Raw genomic sequence first — 23,552 nt, forward strand, 5'->3', positions numbered from 1 at the left:
TCTTGTGTCCTCTAACTGTCACTCAGGAAAGAAACCTCACATTTGATAATGTATCTCGATTCAAGATTTTGCTGATTGTTACATTTAAACACTTGAAAAGCTGATCTGAGGAGGATCAGGTCTAAGAGAGGCCCTGAGAACAGCCCTGCACATCTGAGGGAAAGCCAGATAAAGCTAATAGCCAACGCTGAAATTCATGCTCCGCGTTCCCACTCTTCTTTTGCGTTTCCCTTTGTCCCATTTGCTATTTCTTCCCATTTCTAAACACATCGCTGCTTTAATTGGCAAATTTAAAGTACACAAAGACTAGACAAATGGGTGATAGAAAACGGGTGACATGCAACAAAGATCCCAGGCGAGTTTGTTGCAATTACATGGCATACGTTCAGCGAACTGAACCAGCAGCACGCCCACACCCGCCCCCCCTGGAACGCTCCCAACCCGGCAACAAGAGGATAAATGGGCTGAGATATGCTGGCCATTATGCATTATTATTCAGAAGAGGGTGTGTTATCATTGGCACCACCTAGCAGCGCCTGTTAAGAAAGGAGAGTGAATAACTCTGGTCATTACTGATTGCACAATTACAACATGTCAGCTCTTTTTTCTTGTATGTAAAACAGGTCACGGTTCAGATTAGTCTGGGCTCACACACTGCACACGGGTTGTGATTTCACAATACTTTCAGCAAATGCAGTACATTGTGATGGCATGTAATATACATACAATACAGTAGTATTCTCAGAGCAGATATTGATTAAGGCATGTGGTATAGACCTTTTAGTGGGACCTTATTTTGGAAAAAGTATGCATTAACGGTTGTGACCGGCGAGAGACAGTTATTCAAACCTGTTTTAATGGAGCTGTCAATCAAACATATGATGTGCATCAATTTAAAGCTAATTTTCAAAACAAGACTAAAATTATATCAATAGAAAGTCTACTCACCCCAAAGTTGCATAATGATAATTACATAATAACATGTAATTTATGTAATTTACATAAATTACATAATAATAATTACGTGTCCCTGGAGCTACGACGTTTGTGTGTTTCGTACAGGGATGTAAAGTCACATGAGGAGCAGGTCTCGTTCGTTCTTTCGTTGCAGGATAAAACACATCAGATAAGATAACGTTACATGTTCTGTGCAGCTAAACTAGCTAGCTAGCAAGCAAGGTGACGTAAGTTGTTCAAGACCAGAAATGTAGGTTTTTGAGCGGTTTAACACCAAAAAACCAAGTGGAACTACGACAAACTTATGACAAACTGTGACTCTCTAGACTTGAAGACTTATCTTTTACATTCACAAACATTCATGGCTCAATTCAAGCAGGATCCAAAAACAATGCGTCTCTCCCCGTTCACTACCAAGCATATTGTTTACCCCCAAAAAAGGTCCCACGGTGGTCCACCAGGACGGGACATTGCCTCCTAACACGGCAGATCAACCTGACGTCATTAAAGCCTCTTAGAAAGAACTACTGCTGAAATAATCATTCACCACTAACAGCTCATTATTAATAAGACCCGCACACATTAATATCAGACAAGCTTAAATTACATTGCTAATGGTGCACTGCCTGAGCTGATGTCACATTGCATTACCTAACGGCACACAGTGTGCTGCGGTGCCGCTCCGGCCAGCTTGACTTGGGTGGCTGTTTATGTTGAGGCAGTGCATTCCCCGTTCGCCAGGCAACCCAACGGTTTACGAGCAGTTACCCAGACAAAAGCGCGGGGCGGGCTGATTGCCGAGCTAATTGATCTCCGCCAGAGATCACAGAGCCGTGCTCGTAAAAAGAAAAGGGGGAACGCCTCCGGTGACATCACCGCACGCTGCATGGCGAAACGAGCCGGGCAAGTCAGGGGAGAGACTTATTCCCACACTGAGGGAGGCAGACTGCAGAGAGAGGAGAGACAAAGGCTCACATGGAAAACACGCATTCACACTTAAACACACACACACACACACACACACACACACACACACATCCACCTATTAATCAACAGTTAGAAATGGGCAGTATATTCTGCTTCTGATATAGAGCGGCTGGTGGCATTTAGGCAACCTTATTAGTCCTCAAAGCGATAAAATAACATACACACGAGCTGCAAAATCCTTGGAAACCTTTATAATGCCATGTTATCTACAGTATAGTGCCGGCTTTACCATCTTATAGGAAGTTTCCAACCAAAATGTTGACAATTCTTACTGTGATATGCACAGGGCAATTCCTCTGAGATCAAGCTTATCTATACAAGTTTGCATGGAGCTGATAGGTAATTATGCTACATCCACACCAATGCATTGTTCTGTTTTATGGCAAACATCTTTAATTATAATTTTTTTGCCCCTGCAGTTACCACTTTATTCCTACACATAGACACACACTATCCAACTCCTTTCAACACCCTAACCGTGACCACGCAATGACCCAATGTGAATTGCAGCTCATTCTACCTAATCCCTAATATGTCCTTGTGTTTGTCAACTGTCCTGTCCAGTCTCGTCCCGTCTCACTTCCCCCTGTTGTCTGTCTGTCACCATGTTGCATTTAATGTGTTATATGTTATACTCTGTACGTAGTGTTTCAACCCCCCCTGCCCTTACAAGGATCCAGGGTCAGTAAATTACCTTTAAGGTTAAGGAAAGATGGTTTTGTCAAAATTAAATTAAAATAATAATTTTGGATTTCTAGTGTCTAACATATAGCTAAAACTGCATTGGATCAGTTTATACCTGCACTCAGGCTAAAACTGGACCAACCTAGTGCCCAGCAGACTATTACACACATATAGGAACGTCCTCCGACCAGGGTGAAGTAGGAGAGCGAGATGGCTTTAGATAGCTTGTCATCTCGGGGAGAACTCAATTCATTAGCTCAGCATTTTTCCTTTTCATCTCTTATCTGGTCTCGTGGCACAAAGTGCTCTCTTGTGTGGTTTGGCAGCTCCGCAGAGGTGAAAGGTGAGCCGAGTGATGGTTCATTATGTTTGTCTGTGTGGCTGTTGTGGTAGCAGTGCTAGACACTCCCCACAGGGAACAGAGGTGTTGCAGCCAAACTGGCCATGATGGCATCATTAGAGGGATAGCATCTGTCCTTGTACAACCAGCCAGATGCAGCTACACGGCTCTGTTGGCCTTTTCCCTTTGGTATCAGTTCGGAAGTGGGCCAGTAATAGTTCCTGTCAGAAACAAATCAATGTCATGTCACCTAGAGGCTTCTGAAAGTTCGTGGTTACCGTCCGTTGCCTCTGGTCAGTTGTTTCTAGCCACAAACAACCCCCCCCCCCCCCCCCCCCCCCCCCCCCCCCCCCCCCCCCCCCTGCAAAATGGTCCATGTTGGCAAAATTGCATCATCATCGTGCTTGCTTAGGCCGGGTAATGCAGCTTTTTCAAAGGGCTTTACATAAAACATTAAAAAAAATGTTCTGCATGTAAATTTTTTAACAGTTTAGTAGCTTTTCCTCGTTTTTGTTGTTTTTGTGATGACTTTTTTGTCGATTTCTCAAACATTTGTCATCTTTTTGTGAATTTGTTGTTTCTTCTGACATTTTTGGATTTACTACTACTAGTTACCCATCATAAAATTTAGCAAATCAAGCAAAAAAACAACAATAACCTGTTTCACACCCTGAATATGAAAGCTCTCTGCTTCTTCTGGGGGGAATTTCTGAGTCTCAGAGTCGGCAAATCTGCCATATTCAGCTTTGTTTAATTGCGGTTTAAAAAACACTGTCCTGTGTCTTTGGTTTGGCGCTTGGCGGGCCAAAACTGATTGTGAACCCAAATTGATAAGCGGGTCTTGCGTTTGACACGTGTGTCCTAGAGGGACAACAGAAGAATTCTGAAATAAGCTGATGGATTGGTATAAATGTCTACAAAAACCCACAATGCTCAGGTATCTGCCCCGCTCAGCACTGAGGCAGGTGCAGCAAAATTAACCAAGTTTTCTCATTTGTCAACCAATCTCGGTGTTTGGTGTTTTTTTCCCCCCAGTGTCTCCTTCTAGGCAGCGCGGCAGTGGTTATATTTAGCAGCAACATCCTCCTGCCTCTAACACGTGTCTCATTAAAACCACAAGAGTCACACAGCTCCTGACTCTACTAACTAACTCCTCATGTTCCTGCTCCATTGTTTGCCTTAGCTATGCCATCTCCTTTTTTCTTTTAACTGAATCAAAGAAGGTGGTCTTGAAATCATTCTCAGATTGGCTCACAGTTTTGATGCTTTATTTGTTTCTTTGACACCAAGGTGACGGGGTTGCTGGTCATTGCGTGCACCCTGCGCCGTGCTGTGCGAGATAGAAATCTCCCCGTAACGGCTCCCAGTTGTCATTCTTTCACTGTTAACATTTTTGACCCTCGAGTGGAATCATCAAAAGCAGTCCTGGGAACTTGTAAAAGGATGAATCATCTGGCGGGGCTGGTGCAGAAGTCCTTTGTTGTTGGACTCGCCCTCATTGCGATCCCAGCTGCTGCAGTGATGTGTGATCGAAATGTTGATTGTGGGGAAAAACCTGCGTCTGGTGGAAGCGGCGGCTGAGGGTGACGGATCGTAGCTTTTTGTGTGTGTGCATCACCGAATCAAACGCGCTTCATCAGAGAAAGTCGACGAATGCTTTCAGAAACCAAAACACTTGTTCTCTTCTGTTAGATCCGTGGCAGCTGATTCCATTTTCTATGACTGAGTTATTGAACCGTTACCAGCAGAAATCAATTTACTTCCATCATATTTACTTCCAGCCGTCCAGTATTTTAATAATGCATTTGTGCCATCTCTTTTTATGGAATATGATGTGACCCCTTACATCTCAGGGATGTCTTTTTAATCCTACAGAGGAACTACTTCCAGAGAATAAGACCTAATCACTGACTTAATCATTGCCTGGTAGCTATGTAACAATACACTCAACTTAAATACAGAAAAATAAAAAATGAAACACTTCACACATGGATATTAATGAACTCTTTTGACTCTTCTGCAACATCCCCCACATATACAATACACGTGTTATGCAAGCATTGCGTAATCTGCATATGCTTTGCAGTAAGTCCTTTAGAATCAAGTACTTTTGATGTAAATTCAAGTGTGTGTGTGTGTGTGTGTGTGTGTGTGTGTTGTGTGTGTGTGTGTGTGTGTGTGAGCTCAGTGAATGTAATAGCACACTAAATTGCTAAGCAGTCATGCACCCACCTTAAACAAAGCATGTGAAACTGTCTCATAGAGACCTTCAGAAGACTACAGTTTGTGTGTTTCTGTATGTGTGCGTTTCTTTGAAAATATCCAACTACTAAACCAACTTCTCTGGTAAAAATATGTTTCCGTAATCTGTTAAGGGCCAAGTGTTGTCTTTTCCTCCGATTTTAGGCTGGGATGAATCCTGTTTGATCTGGCACACGTCGCCAGCTCACGGTATGAGTGACTGCGCCGGATTATACACACTGAGAGAATAATTGGTCCTGAATAAACAACAAATGTGCTGGAACTCCATCTCTCTCCGTGTCTGAAGAAGCGGTGCATTCTTCAGTCGGTGCGGTTCAAATCTGACACCTGTTGACAGGCTTGGTAAATATCTGCAGTTCTTCAGACCGTCCATAACCAAATTTCATCAGCGATCATCACGGACAGACGTTTGATTGTTTCTGAAGTGAGCTCTTCTCTGTAGACGGAGCGGGAAAAAACGCCTCCACCAAGCTGTGGGATGCGTAATTTCCATCCAATATGCACACCCACCACGAGCGCTTCCTTCGCTAAGCCTGATAGATGACACTTGAACATAAATAGATTGGAATAGCATAGCTCTAAGGAGGCCCTTGAAACCAAATGAAGCAGACCCAGAAAAGACACCTTGGTACTCTGGATGTCCAGTGCAAAATCACAGTAAGCTGCTGATTTGCAGTTGCAATGCATTTAGAAACTCACTTTATATTCAGAATTTTGATTTAGTTTTTTACTTGAATAGTGAAGTTATGGGCAATTCATTACATTATGCATTCATTAAACCTTCTATAATATGTGTTTTAAGTCAATTTGGATCATGAGCACTCCTACACATAGACTTAAAGGAACAGGTAAACAATCAAATACTTAGCTAAGCGAACAATATATGGTTGAATTGGTGGATGTATTAAGGAGGTCTGGATAGTGTATTCAAAGATGGCGCCCCATCCATTTCTATAAAAAGTTGTTTGATTTAATCCTATGGGTCTTACATACTTTCCAACTGTCATTGGACTGAATGGATCCAACTCTGATGATAAAAGTAATTTCAGGGGGTTTGTGGCACTCAGAAAAATGTCTTCTCCATTTTACAGACGCTTATTTTTCAATGATTGTGTAGGCTACAGGGAAAAGGCTTTTTGGACCAGTGTGAATCCCGTGATGAATGCAGAGGTTGCAGTATTTTGTGCAAGTTAGAATCCATGGCCCTGGGCTGGCGATGGCCCTGAAATATCCCTAGCATATATACGTAGGCTGTGTATTGATAAATCCATGGTGCTGTCTGTGGTGCTGAAGTAGCAGACGGATTTGAATTAGCTTTGAATTGGGGGGTCTGTACATCCCCTGTGTTAAACATTAACAAATCGCCACCTGGGTGCATGGGTTCATCTGACAGGACCCTGGGAGTACGCTTGAAAAACAACCAAAGGCCCTTCACTTAGTGATTTCACATACTTTTAACTTTTATCCCATCCACAAAGGTTTACCTGTGCCCTGACTTTTCAATAGTTCCTAATTCAGTTATCTGGCAAACGTGTGACAGAGGGGCATTTTGAGCCTGTTGCTCTTAACCCGGCTTATCAGCGCTCAAGCTGTTGTCACTGCTGGACGACAACTACAGGGACCGTGTGAGCAGGGCGCGGATGTGTGGGTGAGATAGCACAGTGCTTATTAAAGGGCCTGGAGACAGCTATGGAGATAGCGGTTATTAATCTCATGACACGTTCACACAGAGAAAGAAAGTCTCTAAAGAAACCGATTCGGATTGAAATATTTGCCTTAAGAATTACAGACTCTTATTTCTATTTGCTTGTGCTTGATCGAAACACAAGAAAATGATAAAATATGATGTGTAGCCCGCTTAGTTTTTGTCTCTCACTGTAAAAAAAAAAAGAGAAGAGAAGTAATTGTGTTCTTTGATAAACACAATAAACACATGTCTCTGAATATTAGAGTAAGATGAAAGTACAGTACCAGCATCTGAAAACTAAGAGCATTCCACTTCCTATTCATGAAAAAAGCCCCGTTGTATTTTCCCTAACACTTCCCTCAAGTGGAGATAACATCTGGGATAAGAAAGCGTTAAAGAGTAAGAGGGAAAGGGAAGGGGAGGAGGGTGTGTGTGTGTGTGTGTGTGTGTGTGTGTGTGTGTGTGTGTGTGTGTGTGTGTGTGTGTGTGTGTGTGTGTGCGCGTGCGCGTGCGTGTGTACATCTGGGACCCCCATTCAAAAGGAGTGTTTCTGAATCCCAACCACCTGCCAGCACTGGTCCCTTTTGGCAGGTGGGATCTGGTTTGTACTTGATTCAGACCACTGGTGAACGTTGAGCATATGCGTGAGTCTTATCACCAGCATCTCTATGTAATAACACTAAGACATCGCATCGATGGACAGATTACCGAAATGTGAGGGACTGTGATGGCTGCTCGTTTGATTGGTCCATGCCTGATTCAGAAAAGAGGAAAAAGGGAGAAGTAACCTAAAAGCTCAAATAACACAAGGATGACAGAAATGTTATTTCATCATTCTCACTTTCGTTATAATTTTTTGGGAATTCATTTTTATTTTCTAATATATATATTTTATTTCAAAATGGCGTTTTATGAAACCCCAACTTTTATCACGTAAGTATTATTTTTTTCACAACCCATTTAATTTCAACAGGTTGAAGATTTTCAACTGGCTCTGTGTCACTGTGTTGTGGGTGCTAGCTCCAAGCTCACCCGCCGGCAAAACTCAGCTAACGCTAAACGGGTCGCCGATGTGTCATCCGGTTGACTTTTGCCGGCGTTTGATTGTGGAGCGACACAGAGCTGGTTGAAAATAACAAGCTCAAGAACTGCAACCAGATTTAGCCAGTTAGCTGCTCCTGTTAGCTCGAGCAACAACGAAGTTATTAAGTAAGTAATTCTGAATTAACCAACTGAATTAATTGGCTTAGCGGCACATCCATATTTCATGTGAGCTTTGTGTGTTAATTTTCATCAAAGTGAAGAGACAGTAATAACAGCAGCAGCTAACTGGTTAGCTGGTTAATTTGTTAGTTACCTTGGCAGCCTTTTTGGTTGTGAAGATGTTCCTAAAATAAATTTTGTGAAGAACAAAGTGACCACGTGTCTTTTCTCTGTGGTTGCGCTAGCCAACAGGCGCTAGCAAGCTAACACCGCTAACACTTTCTCTTCACTTTTATGCAGCATAATAAGAACCATCTAGCAATATTGGTAAGTCGGCTAGTTGGGGAATCTAAATAAAGAGATAGGTGTAGTTACTGTGACTCTGTGTAGCCTATTGTGTTCAATTTTCAAGTTATTAGTTTATTTATAATTACTTTGACAATGTTGTAGCTCTAGCTAACAGGAGCTAAATGGCTAAACTTGGTAGCAGTCGTTGAGCTTTCTAGTTTAAGAGTGGAATGCAAATGGCTGAGAGGTGAGAGGATTGGTGACAACACTACTGTAGAAAAATAATAGAAAATGACATAAAAATAACCTCCAATAAAACTCTTCTAAAAATAGAAATTACATTAGCTTTAGTATTTTTTTAAGAGAGGCCTGAGATTCTTGCATTTACATCAGTGCGTGAGGAATTTGAACTTTGGGGTCAATATTAACGACTGAAAATAGCAATGACAATAAATCTGCAGTCTTTGAGATGTGTGGGAGAGCGGAAGAAAGTTTTCCTGCCTGAAATCACCAGAGTTCAGAGGTTAAGTTCACAAGCAGGTGGCCAAGCGAACGAGAGCCTGAACCAGGCTCCATTATTCTCAAGCCGGACCAAAGCAGGCCGAGCCACGCCATCTGTTTCAATAACCTGTTGTCTGAAAAATTACAAACTCAAGCGCAGGAGATTGAGACTGTGATGTCTTTCAAATGCTTTTTTCTCAGGATCTGCGTTTGGCTCTGCACCACAGTTGCAAATTGGAATTGCTCTTTGTGTGTTGAGTTCATCGCTGTCAGATAACAAGCATATATATATGTATTTATATATATACTGTATGTATAAGAGTTTGGAGTTTCTCAACTGACAGGGGACTACGTTACCATGCAACTGGAGTCAAAATATGAAAATCAGCCAAACTGGAGGCTACGTTGTTTCAAAATACTTCCACATGGGATTGTTTAAATTTGAGTACTGAACATATTTCATTTGAAATCATTATGACTAGCTGATCTGCAAAATGTCATGGTAGATTTTCTCAGCGTCTCTCTCTTTTGCTCTGTCTACCCAGCATGCCACTGTAACCTGCACGCCCGCCGCTGCCGTTTCAACATGGAGCTGTACAAGCTGTCAGGCCGGAGAAGTGGCGGCGTCTGTCTCAACTGTCGTCACAACACGGCGGGACGCCATTGCCATTACTGCAAGGAGGGTTACTACAGGGACATGACCAAGTCCATCTCTCACCGGAGGGCCTGCAAAGGTAACAGGAAATTCAATTTCATTTATAGTGTCCAATCATAACAGAGTTATCTTAGTAGACTTTACAGATAGAGTTGGTCCAGACCACACTCTCAAGGACACAAGACTTTCACCCGGGTGTTTGTGTCCTGGAAGTACAACTTAATGGAAACGGTGTTTTAACCCAAACCACCATCTTTTATTCTGATCTGGTGGCTTGGTGTCTAAATGTAGTCGTTGCGTGACAGTCACTTTTTGTTATTTTAAACTTAACTGCAACAGCCTCTACAACGACAGCAACCTCATGTTACTCTGTACCTGGCTCACAGTCACCTTTTGTTGTCTAAACTTAACTGTAACGACCACAACATTTCTTTTGATATCACACAAATTGTTGTATATGCGTTTTTGTACAATATCACACAAACCTGTTTATAAGAATGCTTTGCAGGAAGGGCTAGATCAGCTACAGCAGTAAAATGCTGCTTAGACATTGGTGCATTAGTATTGACAATCTACTACTGTACTTTTTCTGTAAAACAATGCTTTTCATAAATAAACTGTATATTGTTGATAATACGTGTACTCTCACAAAAGTAAGATTTTTAAAGCAGGACTTTAACTTTTAGAATCTGTGTACTTCTTCCACCGCTGTCTGTTTTACACTTCAGGTATTAATGCAATTATTTAAAAAGTTATGGAGAAATGCGCCCACCCGTCTTGATGTCAGGGAACGGACCCATGCAGCTCCCAAGCTGTTTAGGGTCCTCTGTGGATCCCTGACAAGACAAACATAACAAACAGGACAGGGGTGTGAGCTGATCTGCCAAACAGAGTCGTGGAAACAACTCGCTAATCGTCCATCTCCCCTATTTATACTTGCAACACATTGCATAGGCACAAAAAAAAGCAACACACACACAGGTGTGGGCACATACGTCAGGCTTGAGCCCAAGCGGCCGGGGATTAACGTGTGTGGAGACAAAAGCTGGGCTCCTTCTGTCTCGCAGCACCTCAGAGAGTAAAGGCGGGCTCCGAGGCCCCGAGCAAACAGACTGCTGTCACTCAGTCGCTCTGTCTATACACTCACCGGCAAAATATCCCATAAATGCACAAAATACGTGTACACATGCCCGTCTCTGACTATGTAGTCTTGCATTCACAGAACTATCTCCACAGCCCTGACTTCACTAAAGATGCATTCTGCGTTAGAAGAAAAAAAATACTCCGGGTTGTTTGCATTTCTTTAAACTAGGAGTCGACCGATACTGTTTTTTTTCAGGGCCAATACCCATATGCACTTACAGTAAAAATGAAAATGTTGTAGTCAAAATTAAAACATTTTAGAAGATTGTTTAAATACTTTAAGCAATTATTTACTAAAACTGAAACTTCATCCCTCCTGTTGTCCTCGGATCAAATTTGACTCCTTTAAAAAAAAAAGTCTATATCTGAAATATGGGTTTATTTTTAACCAAATTACCACAAAAAAATGTATCGGATTCCTTCCAACGGTCTTTGCAAATACAATTGATCCCTTTCACTCCTGACTAAACTCATCTGTACGTTCCTTTGATCTTAACATTTAGTCTAAATAATTCATAATTTCTGCTTTTTTAACTCAAATATTTGGTGTAATTCTATATAAATGAGGGTTGTTGATCATGAATTCCAAAAGTAGTGTAAAACTAGTGGTAGTAAGTACAAAAAAAAGTCTGAAAAAGGGACAAAATCATCAAATTTGCGTCAGTTTTTGACCCTGGAGGACAACACAAGGGTTAAACATAGTACGTCAAACATAATTAAAAAATAAACATGCTAACAGTTTGTTTGCAGGTGTTGCAGACTGCTTAAAGAGCTGTAGCGGGGCCAAAGTAGCGCACTTTCTAATTTACTTTCTGTAAAATAAAACACTGATACAGATGATCTGTTAAATTGCAAAAATATCTGCCCCAAAAATCGGCCAGGACGATAATTGGTTGACCCCTGCTTTAAACCAATCACAGTCATCCTGGTTGGCGCTAAGCTCTGGAAAATGCCACATACAATACTGTTGACACAATACAGTAACATGAACTATTTAAATTAGCTGCTCTTACCAGTGTACTTGGTCCACAGCAATCCCACCAATCAGTCCCAAAACATCCAGGTTAGAGAGGAAATGCCATACACATATTATCTGTAAATCTTCACAATCATTCCCTGTAAGAACCAAGCAGGTCTGCCTTGTTGCACCATCCAAATTCTTTTTTTTTTTTTTTTACTTGACATTTTCAGCATGTTGCTTCCTGTAGCGATGGGATTTTAAGGAACGGCAACACAAAGAGAGTGGAAGGTGAGGGGCAAAGCCTGACATCTGGCTTTATCCTGGAAATGTACTCTGGTTGATCCAGACTACTGACTACGTGACTGCATGTTTGCCTACAAACATTGAGGTTTATGTGAGATGCTGTTTTCGGACAGAAAGTCTGTTTATAGTCTGTGGGGAAAAAAACTATTTAAAAGTCACTAACTTCTTGGCAATGGCTGCTTTTAAGCAATTTTGAATCCCATTGTACATTTACATCACAATTTCTTACCACACACAAATGATGAATTAGTGTGTTAGACAGATGCACATATATTGCTCTCTCAAGCAACATACACCGCTGAGCTATGATTGGCAGGTGACAGGATGCCTATCCTCCGGTGCCCCCATCCTCGGTGTACCACTGGCTATTTTAACACAGGAACAGCAACATGACATTTCCTACTGCATGTTGCAATAGTCCTCCCCTCTTCATTTTCTCTCTTAAAACTCACTCAGATTGCATTAAATGAAGGAAAAGACCCGAGCAACTGGGCCTACAAAAAGTGTTTTCAGAGTTGCGGTGAGCGCTAAGGTCAATTTATTGCATGTGAACACAAGTTTGACGGATCGTTTGTACTTAGTAAAAGAAATGACAAATGGTTCTTTGCAGCATTGTTTAACTCCGCCAGCCTAAACATTTTCACAAGCTATATTTGAGGAGTAGTTAGTCAGGGGGATGGAGCTGGGAGCAGGTTAGCGTAACAGAATTTCTCACTTTCCCTAACGATGTAGAAACATCCATAGATCTTTGTAAAGTCTTTCCAAACAGCTGGATCGGTAACCTGAACACTCCAAGCCCCTGACCCCATCTCTTCATATCCCCAGCTCGGTGCTCTGGGATCAAACCTAAACAGCCTGATTGCTGCCTTTCTCCTCAGGTGACAAAAACAGGGCAACGTGACATCAGTTAAAAACCACTATATTTATTGTTCAAATCAGCCAACCATCCCACTCTGCTGTTGTTGGACAGGAAATACAGCGCCGCGCCAACACAGCCAGGAGGAAGTCTGCTTTCAGTCTCCATTCCATAACCCCCCCCTCAAAATGTCTCAAAATGATTTGCTTAATAGAAAGTTTAGTGCACTATACAGCGCCTACATCTCCAGCGGCAGCGTGGAATGCCTCATGCTTTATTTTCCAGATTAACAACTTCACCACTCATCAAGCGCAGTGTAAACACAGCTCTTGGAGAACTAGAGTCCCCCCCATCCCCATCCCCTTGTACATTAGGCAGTCTAAGCCTTTAACTCGGAGTCCACAGAGATGAAGCTGGTACATGGTTCAGTGCACCGCACTCCTCCGAACCCTCTCCGCAACCATTCAGCTCCACAGGCCCCTCCATTTAATTAATTCATCTGTCCAGTTTGAAGCACCTCCTGAAGGCAGTGAGTCCATGGTTTTGCATTCTACCTGTCATTACAAAACAAATGACGAAGCGTTCTGTTTTACTTTTTTATTTTATTGCATTATAAACATTATTCAGTCTTTCACATTTAATGTAGAGTAAATTAAACACTGACTCTTAAAGGAGTAGTGTAACGTGTTTAGGCAGCCAAAATGAAACCTTGTTAGTAGAAACAGTAAAATCTCCCCATGATGTAATGATGATGTTCATTTCTTGTTGTAAGCTGTGTTATGTCAATGATTCCCAACCAGGGGTACCCCAGAGGGTACAATTACCAGGGGGTATGTGCACAGATTGTAGAAAAGCTCAACTAATTAAAAAAAAAAGATGAAACAAAGATAGATAGAGATATATAATAAAGACTTTTAAAAATACAGATAAAAAAGAAAGAACCAACAAAAGCTGAGCAGAACTTGGCACAAAAACAAGACACAGCACAAAATCTAAAAGATAAGCAACAAAACAAAGCACAAAGCCAAACAGGTTACAAGATAAAACAACAGAGCATAGAGTAAAACGGGAAGACGAGAGCAATATTAAAAGAATAGCCTCATGTTAACAAGTCAGAGTATGTGAGAGTACGTGACAACTAGCAAGCACAGAAGTTCAAACAAGCTTAAAGTAATGATTTTTAGTTCAAATAGTAAACTAAAAGTAACGTTAATGGATAAATGGTCAGCTGGATTCTCAAGCTCCAAGTAGTAGCAGCCTGGTAGTCTGCTAGTAGTACGACAGCTGACAAACCAACCCTTAATAATGACAGCGGGGCGCCCAGATAGCTCAGTCGGTGGAGAGGGCGCCCATACAGTGTATGGAGGTTTACTCCTGGACGCAGGTTTGACTCCGACCTGCGGCCCTTTGCTGCATGTCATTACCCCCCCCTCTCCCCTTTCATGTCTTCAGCTGTCCTTATAGATAAAGGCCTAAAATGCCCTTAAATTTATCTCTGATAAAGAAAGAGAAAAATCATGTGTGTGTGTATGTATGTGTGTATGTATGTGTAGAGAGAGAGAGAGAGAGAGAGAGAGAGAGAGATTTGTACAAAACTGTATTAGAAACTTAACAATATCAACTTTTACATAACATACTTTTTTTTATATGAAAGTGGATATTGTTTAGTTTTTCAGTTGGAACATGTTATATAATGGATGATGGGGTCTCTAAGTTAATTTGGGGCATTGGGGTACCCCAGACTACTATGGGTGGGAATCACCAGAAGCCTCACCATACGATATCATCACGATACTTATGTCATGATACGATATTATTGCGATTTTTTTAAACATTGCAATATTCTGGGATATATTGCAATTTAGTACATTTTCTCCAACTTCAAATGATCTCCCCATCTCTGAAGATTTGACCATTTTACTTTTATTTCAACAAAAACACTCGGAAGACACTTTAACCATACGTATCAAGTAGAAGAAAAACAAAGGAGTTTGGACCTTTTAAAAAAACAGACTTAATAAGCATCTCGTTATGTTCCTGAAGCGCCATAAATTCCAACTAAAAGCAACTCCAACCTCTACTGGACCACTTCAAGCACATTTCAAATAACTCTGCTGGTACATATAACACATGCAGGGCTAATAGGGAGGCTGGGCTTCCACTTCAAACACTGGCTTTATGGTAAACGCTTGGCAGAACACACACACACACATACACACACACACACACACACACACACACACACACACACACACACACACACGGAGAACAAATTTCTCACATTTAAATGTGCGACCCTCCCAACTAACAGCTTAAACAGACTTTGAAGTGCGTTCCACTCATTCATTAATGGGAAACATTATTCAGCCAGTACTTGCAAGGAACTCTTTGCCAAAAAGCTTTACATTAGAAATCCAATCTGAAGAGCACACAGTCTGTCTGATCACAACGGCGCACAAAGCCTGCTCTCAACAAGCTCAAAGACACATGCGCCCGTTTGCAGACGCACAACGCGTGCATTTTGCGTTACACACAGCAGGCCAATGCAGTGCGGTGCGGGTGAAACCCTATAATTAATCGAGTTATTTACTCTCCTGCGTGCCTTCCAGAGCAGACCTAATGAAAATCCCATCGTCATTATGGGTGGAGGGAAGCGGTGTAATTTGATTGAGGTTTTGTGCTGGTGCAGGGCCCAGTTCCCCATCTGTGGTGGTCTGGAAGGAAAAACCCAGCATGCTCTAATGTGAATGATTTCTCACTAGTTTTTTTTTTTGCGTCAGATGACTTTTTATTGTATGGATTATGTCGAGTCAGCAGAGGACAGGGCGGAGACGCACTGTAGCCATATTGAAAGCTGATACCTGTTTTTGTAAGGGCACTTGATTTGAAACCACCTCATGTTTTCATTTTGTTTACTTGAGTACAATCAAGCTTGATGTTCTTGTTCTTGTGTTCTAGCGTGTGATTGCCATCCAGTTGGAGCAGCGGGGAAGACGTGTAACCAGACAACAGGCCAATGCCCCTGCAAGGATGGAGTGACGGGGATTACCTGTAACCGCTGTGCCAAGGGCTACCAGCAGAGCCGCTCCCCCATCGCCCCCTGCATCAGTAAGGCCAACTCGTACCACCGTTACACACATGATTGGATCCAAAGAGTTCATCTAAGTTGACTACGCCAGCAACAGCCTCTTATAATGTAGGGCCTCTGGTACAACTTTCTAATGAAGAATACTTTAATAAAGTTTAATAGCCAGCACACCCCTTCCTTTTTCTTTGTGGTGCAGGAAATCACATCTCCTAAAATCAAAATTCACGGAAACACGTTCCACCTCTGCATTTGATTTATTTGTCGACATTTGGGTACCAGGGACCTTTGTCAAGACACGTAATGGTGGCTGTTACGTATCTTGAGAAATGTGAAAAGTGTGCGGGAATGATCTCTTCCTTTTTAAATAGATTTATTTACATGTCTATACTTATTGGGGGTTTCTACGAGAAAATGTTTACATGCTTTAGTGTTAAAAAAAATGCTCAGTTTTAGCATCTGTCTCTTTAAGCTCCTGAAAAAGCCCAGCCTGCTGTGATTGGTCAGTGTTTTCTGTCAATGCACCGTCCTAGCAGCAGGGAAATGACTTGTAGTGGCACTTTCTACCAATAAATAAAAATAAAGTTCTTGAGGACTCAAGAGCTTGTTATCATACAGTTGGCAAACTGACATGTTTAGCTTGATCACTAACGGGGCTGAAGCTTCATACAGTTTATTGGTGGTGACACAAAGCTGAGGAGCTGCAATCAGTGATGGACAAGTTCCTTCCAAGTTACTGTCATTTGAGAGTAATGAGTTATATTACTGTATCTGAATTGCAATGGTTTACACTACTTTTGCGTTACTTTTAAGTTACTTTCACCAAAATAACAGCAGAAGTATGCCTCGACAAGAAGCTTGTGAGTTTCACCATGGGATCATCAAAGTCTCTATCTTTATCCGCTATAATACATCTTAAGTTATTCATAATGTTTTGTATTAATCTGAATCGACAAAGTAACTAAAGCTATACATCTAAATCTATAGGGAAATAAAACGTACAATTGTCCTAATATATTCTAAATTGTGGTGGAGTAGAAGTATGAGAATAAGTAGAAAGAAAATGAAAATACTCAAAAGTTGGTATAGTTACTTTCCACCGCTGATAAAATGTAACGATATCACGTTTAGCATGCCTAAACATTGATTCCAGACATGTTAGTATCTTTCAGCTGCTCGGACACACGGCTGTCCGCGCTGACGTCGCGTCATGGATCCTTTACAATCAATTTAACCTTTTAAATTGCTGGTGTGACCCTACCTTTCAGCAAAACTCCGATACCAAAACCCCATCAGCGATATCAAACCCTCCGAGAACCCTAGAACAGGACCTGAAAAGGACAGGACAGGACACATGTTTGTAATCCATAAATTCATGGCTCACACTCATTTTGTGTTATTTTTAAGATATCTTGGGTGGATATTTAGCCGTTCAAACCCGAGCCTGGATAAACAGACCATTAGAGCTTGCCTAACATGGCCATGTGTGCCTTCAACAACATTAACGGTCCGTCTCACAATAAATCCCCAGAATGAGTCCAAGGGAATGATGGCTGATATGTTTATTGGCTGTATCTGCCGCCTGCAGATTCCAGGCCCTCGGCAATAAACGCCAGCGCCTCACAGAGACAGAGACGGGTCGCTGCTAGCTGCTTTCGCTAGGAGCATCAGGTGGCTGGCTGGCGTGGTCAGATAAGATAACAGGGATGTCTGGGAGGAGAGGTACACACTAACAATTGTCCCCTATGTTGCTGGTGTTGACAGTTCTGATAAAGTTGTGTGTAGGGGGGAGTGGACATGGCCTCTGTAGACTGGTTTGGCTGCAATCCACAATGATAATTCAACCTGCTGGTATAGGATTTCTTTAATTTAGTTGGAAATGTAACAAATGCGGTGTAAACGTTAGGGGAAATAAGGGTTCTGGAAGAATATATTTGGCTTCTCGTATATTTTTGAGATAATGTCTTTTGGTTTTAATAGCACAATATAACATTTTTGTGATATTCAACTCTCTGCCGGCTCCAACTTTAACAAGACCTGTGGCCTTGGCTCTCTCTAACTTTAACATACAGGACATAACATCCAGGAGGGAGCGGAACATTAATAGGAAAATCGCAGTCTTGTTACATTTTCCGGCACATCTGTGTCTCAAAATCAGCTGCCATTAACGAGACATCCAATTACATCCATCCCGAAGTGTAGATCCTATACGCTCTGAGGTTTTTCACATGGCGTAAACGCTGCTCTTCGGAGAATAATCACAGGAAATTGAGCTACATGTGTTTTCAAATAAGACAAGTTTCATTCTGTTTAAATCCCAATAATACAATACCAATGTAAAGTCTTTCCATCTCTTTGTCACAGAGATCCCAGTTGCATCTCCGACAGCAGCGTACACCAGCTACGAGGAGCCGGCAGGTGAGTAACAGCACACCTTCTGCTCATTTAACAACAATAAAACAAAACATCTTTTGGATAAAAAACATTTTTACGATATGTTCTGTTTTCAAGTGGCACTGGCACTATTTAGTCCTATTGCGCCTTCAATGTCCTTTTTGTCATTTTATTACCGTGTTCTTTTTAATCAAAGTGCAACGAAACTAAAATTACTGCTCCTTCGAACATGTAACCATGTGCACGTTTCTACACATGCATGTTTTTCCATCCTTTCTTAGCGCCAGTCTCTGACTAAACACACGTCAGTGAGGTCTGAGTGCTGCTGATGTGAACTCCAGATATTTTGCCAGTGCTCCCTGCGGCCTCATTGCCTGTATTCCCAGCCGGCTCAGCGCCCCCCCCCCCCCCCCCCCCCCCCCCCCCCCCCCCCCCCCTCGGGTCTCAGCCCTAATCTGATTACATGCTTCATTTGCACCAGTTTGTATTTCAATCAAGGCCGGCTGCGCCGACAGTGAAGGCCTGCCCGACCCCATTGTTCATGTGCTCTGACAAGGGTGTCCGTGTTGGACTGCTTACATTAGACGATATGCAACAAAAATATTTACCTGCAGCTTTACACCAACCCAAACAACTTTTCAAGCCGCTCCACTGTCGCAGGCAAAATTCCAATAGACTAGATTAGATGTTTATTGCCATTTGCACAGGTAGGGGCCCATATAATTACACTGGCAATTTTTGTGCATTGCTCTTGAAGTCAGTTCTACAAAAAAATATCAGGAATTCAATAGAATAATACAATGAAAATATAAAGCTATATTAGTATTAAAGATAAATAAAATACAAAGTAGATTTAAGAGAAAACTGCTGCGTAAGAGAAGGTTATGATTGCGACAGTGCACCGAATACATACTGTGTATAAAAAATATATCTGAATGAAATGATGAGTCTTGCTGGAGGAGAGCTCCCGTCCTCTCAGTTGTAAAACCTTCTTTTTCTCAACTCGACAAAATTAAACGAGATTGATATCATTGTAAGTTTGAAGTTTTGCTAGTAAAATCTTCTAGTCTGTGACTAAAAACTCAGTGACATTAGGACAGATTGTCTTTAAATGTACGATGGTGACGGACTTTTCAATGTCTTTTCAGAGTCTGATAGTGTATGTTTGGCTTTAGTGTCATTTCTGTGCCTGTCCATTAACGGCTGATTATGATGGATATTCATGAATGTATTTGACCGGCTAACAGGCTGTAAACCTGATATCTCAGCTGTTTAGGTGTTTTTTGAATCGCTGTGTATCAATTAGTCTTTATTACAGTGATGCAGGTCGAATAGGCTGAGTCACCTCTGATCATCAATCAGTGTCGGACGAGAGTGGCGCCACTGGCTTGGTCCAGCTTTGTTGTGAGTCCCACTTCCTACTATAGTTCCTGGCGAGGCTGTGTGGAGTTTGGATTCCTGTCAGTAAACTCCACACAGATACCACCCTCCAAATTAGGAGCAGTGTGGTCCCCGGGGGGACCCCGCAGAATGAACGTGGCGCTGCTGCAGCGACACACAAAGGGGGCGTTTGTCCCCACAGCGGGAGATTGGACCTTAATGAGAGCGGTGGGTGTAATGGCCCGGTGCAGCGGTTGTGCTTAGGGGCTAATGGGCAACGTCAGCTATCAAAGGGAGGTATGATAAAGGCCCCCAGGGGCCAGCGGGAGATAAAGAGCCCCCCCCCCTCCCCTCTGCACTTCATTTACATGGAAATCAAGCGTGCTCGATATGGACTCGTCAAATTCATTTACTTTGGGATTTCCTCTTTTCTTATTTCCCCCGCCACCCCAGAAAGCAGCCGGGCTTTCCACCAGAAATGCTTTCTCTACATACATGAATTCGATCCTCATCCCACGTCCCAAACCACTTTTTTTTTCCTTTTTTTTCTGAGAGAGAGAGAGAGAGAGAGAGAGGGAGGAGAGGGGCGTTTTTTTCTTCCTCAATCATTACCCAGGCAACCTCATTCACACATAGTATAATGGGGAAGAAAGGGGAAGACTGGACAGAGGGCTGGAAGAAATAATGAAGTTTGTCCATATTCAGGCAAGCTGAAAGGTCCTCTCTCTCTCTCAACTGCCCCCCCTCCTTTCTCTGCAGACTGCCCAGACCAGCTTCCCCCCCCCCCCCCCCAGAAAAGAGCACAAGGCTTATTGCTCCGGGAAAGGCGGAGTGGGGGGGGGGGGGGGGCACAACACTCCCAGATGATCTGGTTCCAATTTGTGTCAGCCAGTGGAAAGTGGGAAGGAGCAAATGATTTTAATTTTTAGTTTGGCCTCTGGTCTCACCTCCAGCTCCGTCCTTATAAAAGATAGCTGGCGCCGTGACAGAGCGACATCCTCGGCCGCCGATGACGTCCGTTGTGTTGTCTGGGGAAGACTCCAGGCCGTGTCACACTGAGGGTTTGCCCTTAGGCTGTTAATGCCGGGGCTTGTGTATACATAGTACATACACTACCGGTCAAACGTTTGGGGTCACTCACAAATTTCCATTGGACTCCATTATAGACAGAATCCCAGCTGAGATCGGTTGCCTTGTTTTTTTTAACCAGGGCAGCAGTTTCCAGATTATATTATGTGCTTACATAATTGCAAAAGGGTTGTTTAATGTTTTCTTAGTTTTTTTAAATAATATCAGATTAGTAAACAAAATGATCATTTGGAACATTGGATGAATGGTTGCAGCTTGTTAAATGTGAATATTTTCTATTTTCTTCACTTCTCCGTGACAGTAAACTGAATATTTTTTAGTTGTGGACTAAAAAAAGACATTTGATGACGTCATCTTGGGCTTTGGGAAACACTGATCAACATTTTTCATCCTTTTCTAACATTTTATGGACCAGACAACTAATAGATAATAGGCTGTGAAAATAATAGTTAGTTAGTTGCACCCACGCGGAACAATTAGGCTCGGCCAGTGGTCGAGTGTTAACTTTCTTGCCTCCTTTGGGTGAGATGCTGCCCCCCCCCCCCCCCCCCCCCCCCCCCCCCCCCCCCCCCCCCCCCCCCCCCCTCCTCCGTGACCTCCTTTTGTCCAGGGCGACCCCTGTAGTCTTCAGAGCTCCCACCATGCATGCCAGGACACTGACGAGCCGGGAGGAGGATAGTAAGAGTGTGTTGGCAGACACAGGAGGATCTGTGTAAGCTTTAACCAGTTTCACAGTGGCACTGTGAAGGCATCTTAGAGACCCTGGGGGCAGAGTGTGACGCGTGGGGCCACATGTAAAGTCCATCCAGCTGGAGTCTGGCCTGATGATGCTGAAAAGTGTTTTCCCTGTCATAGGAAGCATGTTATGAGTCACAGGATGACCTTTAGTATATCTAATTTGCCTCTTTCTTTCCCTCTCACCTCTTTTCTCCCTAGATTGTGAATCTCACTGCAAAGCGTCCAAGGGAAAGATGAAGATAACCATGAAGAAGTACTGTAAAAAAGACTACGGTGAGTGAGTCCAACACGCAGAAATGTTGCCAGACGTCAGCCAGCAGTCAAGAGCTCAGATGTCTCAATTAATCTGAGACCCCGAGCAAAGCCAGTCCACTCCGCGGTGCTGTTCTGTTTCTGTGATGTCTTACTTACACAGCCTCAGGCTAATACGGGTTCATCTGAAAACACATCTATTCTCTCCGCTGTGGGCTTCCATACACACAGAGGAGACTCTTCCCACACCTGGAAACTGAGGTTGTCAAAAAGACAAACAAGAGGGGATAATCTTGAAGTCTGCACGGGGGAAAACTGCACTTTTTTTTGTTAACCCTCCTGTTGTACTTGGGTCACATTTGACCCCTTTAAATAATGTCTATATCTGATAAATGAGTTTATTTTTAACCAAATTACCACAAAAATGGATTGGAATCTATACAACGCTCTTTGCATATACAATTTATCACTTTCATTCCTGACTAAACTCATCTGTACGCTCCTCTGATCTTAACTATTGGTCAAAATATTTCACAAATTCTGCTTTTTTAAATCAAATATTAGGTATAATTCTATATAAATGAGGGTTTTTGAGCATACATTTCAAAAAGAAGTGTAAAACTAGTTGCATTAAGGTGGTGTTAGTAAAACAAAAAACAAAAAGTTTGACATTTTGGTCAGTTTTTTACCCCGGAGGACAACACAAGGGTTAACACGGTCAGCCGTCGTTATGTTACCGGCTAATTTTGTGTGTTGAAACAGCTGATCTGATCACGCAGTACTTGTGTGTTCGTTGTGTGTTCATCGACATACTCTGTCTCTCTTTTTCTGATGTAAAATAACTGCAAGAGAATGAAATAGATTTGCAAAAAATATTATTTCCATAAAGAATTATTCCACAAATTTTCCACTATGCATGCAGTATACAAAATAGGAGGTTTATGTTGGTAAAACCCCCAATTTAGACGCATATTTCGAGTACGCTGTATACATCTCCAGCAAATGTTCCTGAACCTGAGAAATACCGGCATTTCTTGTCTTAATCAGAAAAAATGCTATATTTGGAATAAGGCCCAATTCGGAATATCCTTTATTCTACATGACCCGTATCAAACTCAAAATATTGTTGTATTTGGACTAATAGTGGGATATTAGTGTGTATTTAAACACAGTTATTGTTAGGATGGGTAAGCAGGTAGCATTTACTCTCTCTCTCCCTCTATCTCTCCCCCCACCCACCCACCGCTGCCCACCTAGAGCCAGGTTCACTCTGAGGTGTCTCCCTGTTAAAATGATAACTCCGGGAGCTCCAAATATGATTTGACACTATAAATAAAATTGAATTCAATTCCAGTCATACGCCAGCAGACATATACCCTAACCACAGGCAGTCAAAACACCTGATCAGCTGGTGAAAAACCCAGGGATAGAGGCAAGAGGACAGAGCTTTAGAGGTGCTGAGAAGGTGGATGTTGTTACCTTTGAACAGAGCCAGGCTGTCTGTGCCAAGCTAAGCTAATCAACTGCACATATTTAGGGTACAGAGATGAGAGTGGCATCAATGTTTTCATCCAACTCTCAGCAGGAAAGCAAACCAGTCTTCCTCAAATGTTGAACTATTCCTTTAACAGAGCAGGCTTTGATGCCTAGGATGTGTGGCTGATTTTTAATTTGAGCGCTCAGACGTGTTGTCTATCCACCGCAACTAAATGTATTGTTTTAAGTAAAAGCCTGTCCCCTTTCCCCCCCGACCTGCAGCACCTCTACCCTTCTTGGTCACAGATGGA

The 23,552-nt window shown here is 42.3% G+C and overlaps 1 protein-coding gene across 1 annotated transcript in view; it reads left to right on the top strand.

Annotated features, from left to right (window-relative positions):
- The window catches only part of ntn1b (netrin 1b), a 47,031-nt gene that overhangs the window by 16,582 nt on the left and 6,897 nt on the right, over positions 1 to 23,552 (top strand). The window contains exons 3-6 of the mRNA XM_034894661.1: positions 9,455 to 9,643; positions 15,786 to 15,935; positions 18,277 to 18,330; positions 21,712 to 21,786. Coding sequence (XP_034750552.1) covers positions 9,455 to 9,643; positions 15,786 to 15,935; positions 18,277 to 18,330; positions 21,712 to 21,786 — 468 coding nt within the window. The remainder of the gene's footprint in view (positions 1 to 9,454; positions 9,644 to 15,785; positions 15,936 to 18,276; positions 18,331 to 21,711; positions 21,787 to 23,552) is intronic.

Source organism: Etheostoma cragini, chromosome 15, assembly GCF_013103735.1.
Source record: "Etheostoma cragini isolate CJK2018 chromosome 15, CSU_Ecrag_1.0, whole genome shotgun sequence".
Classification (NCBI taxonomy): domain Eukaryota; kingdom Metazoa; phylum Chordata; class Actinopteri; order Perciformes; family Percidae; genus Etheostoma; species Etheostoma cragini.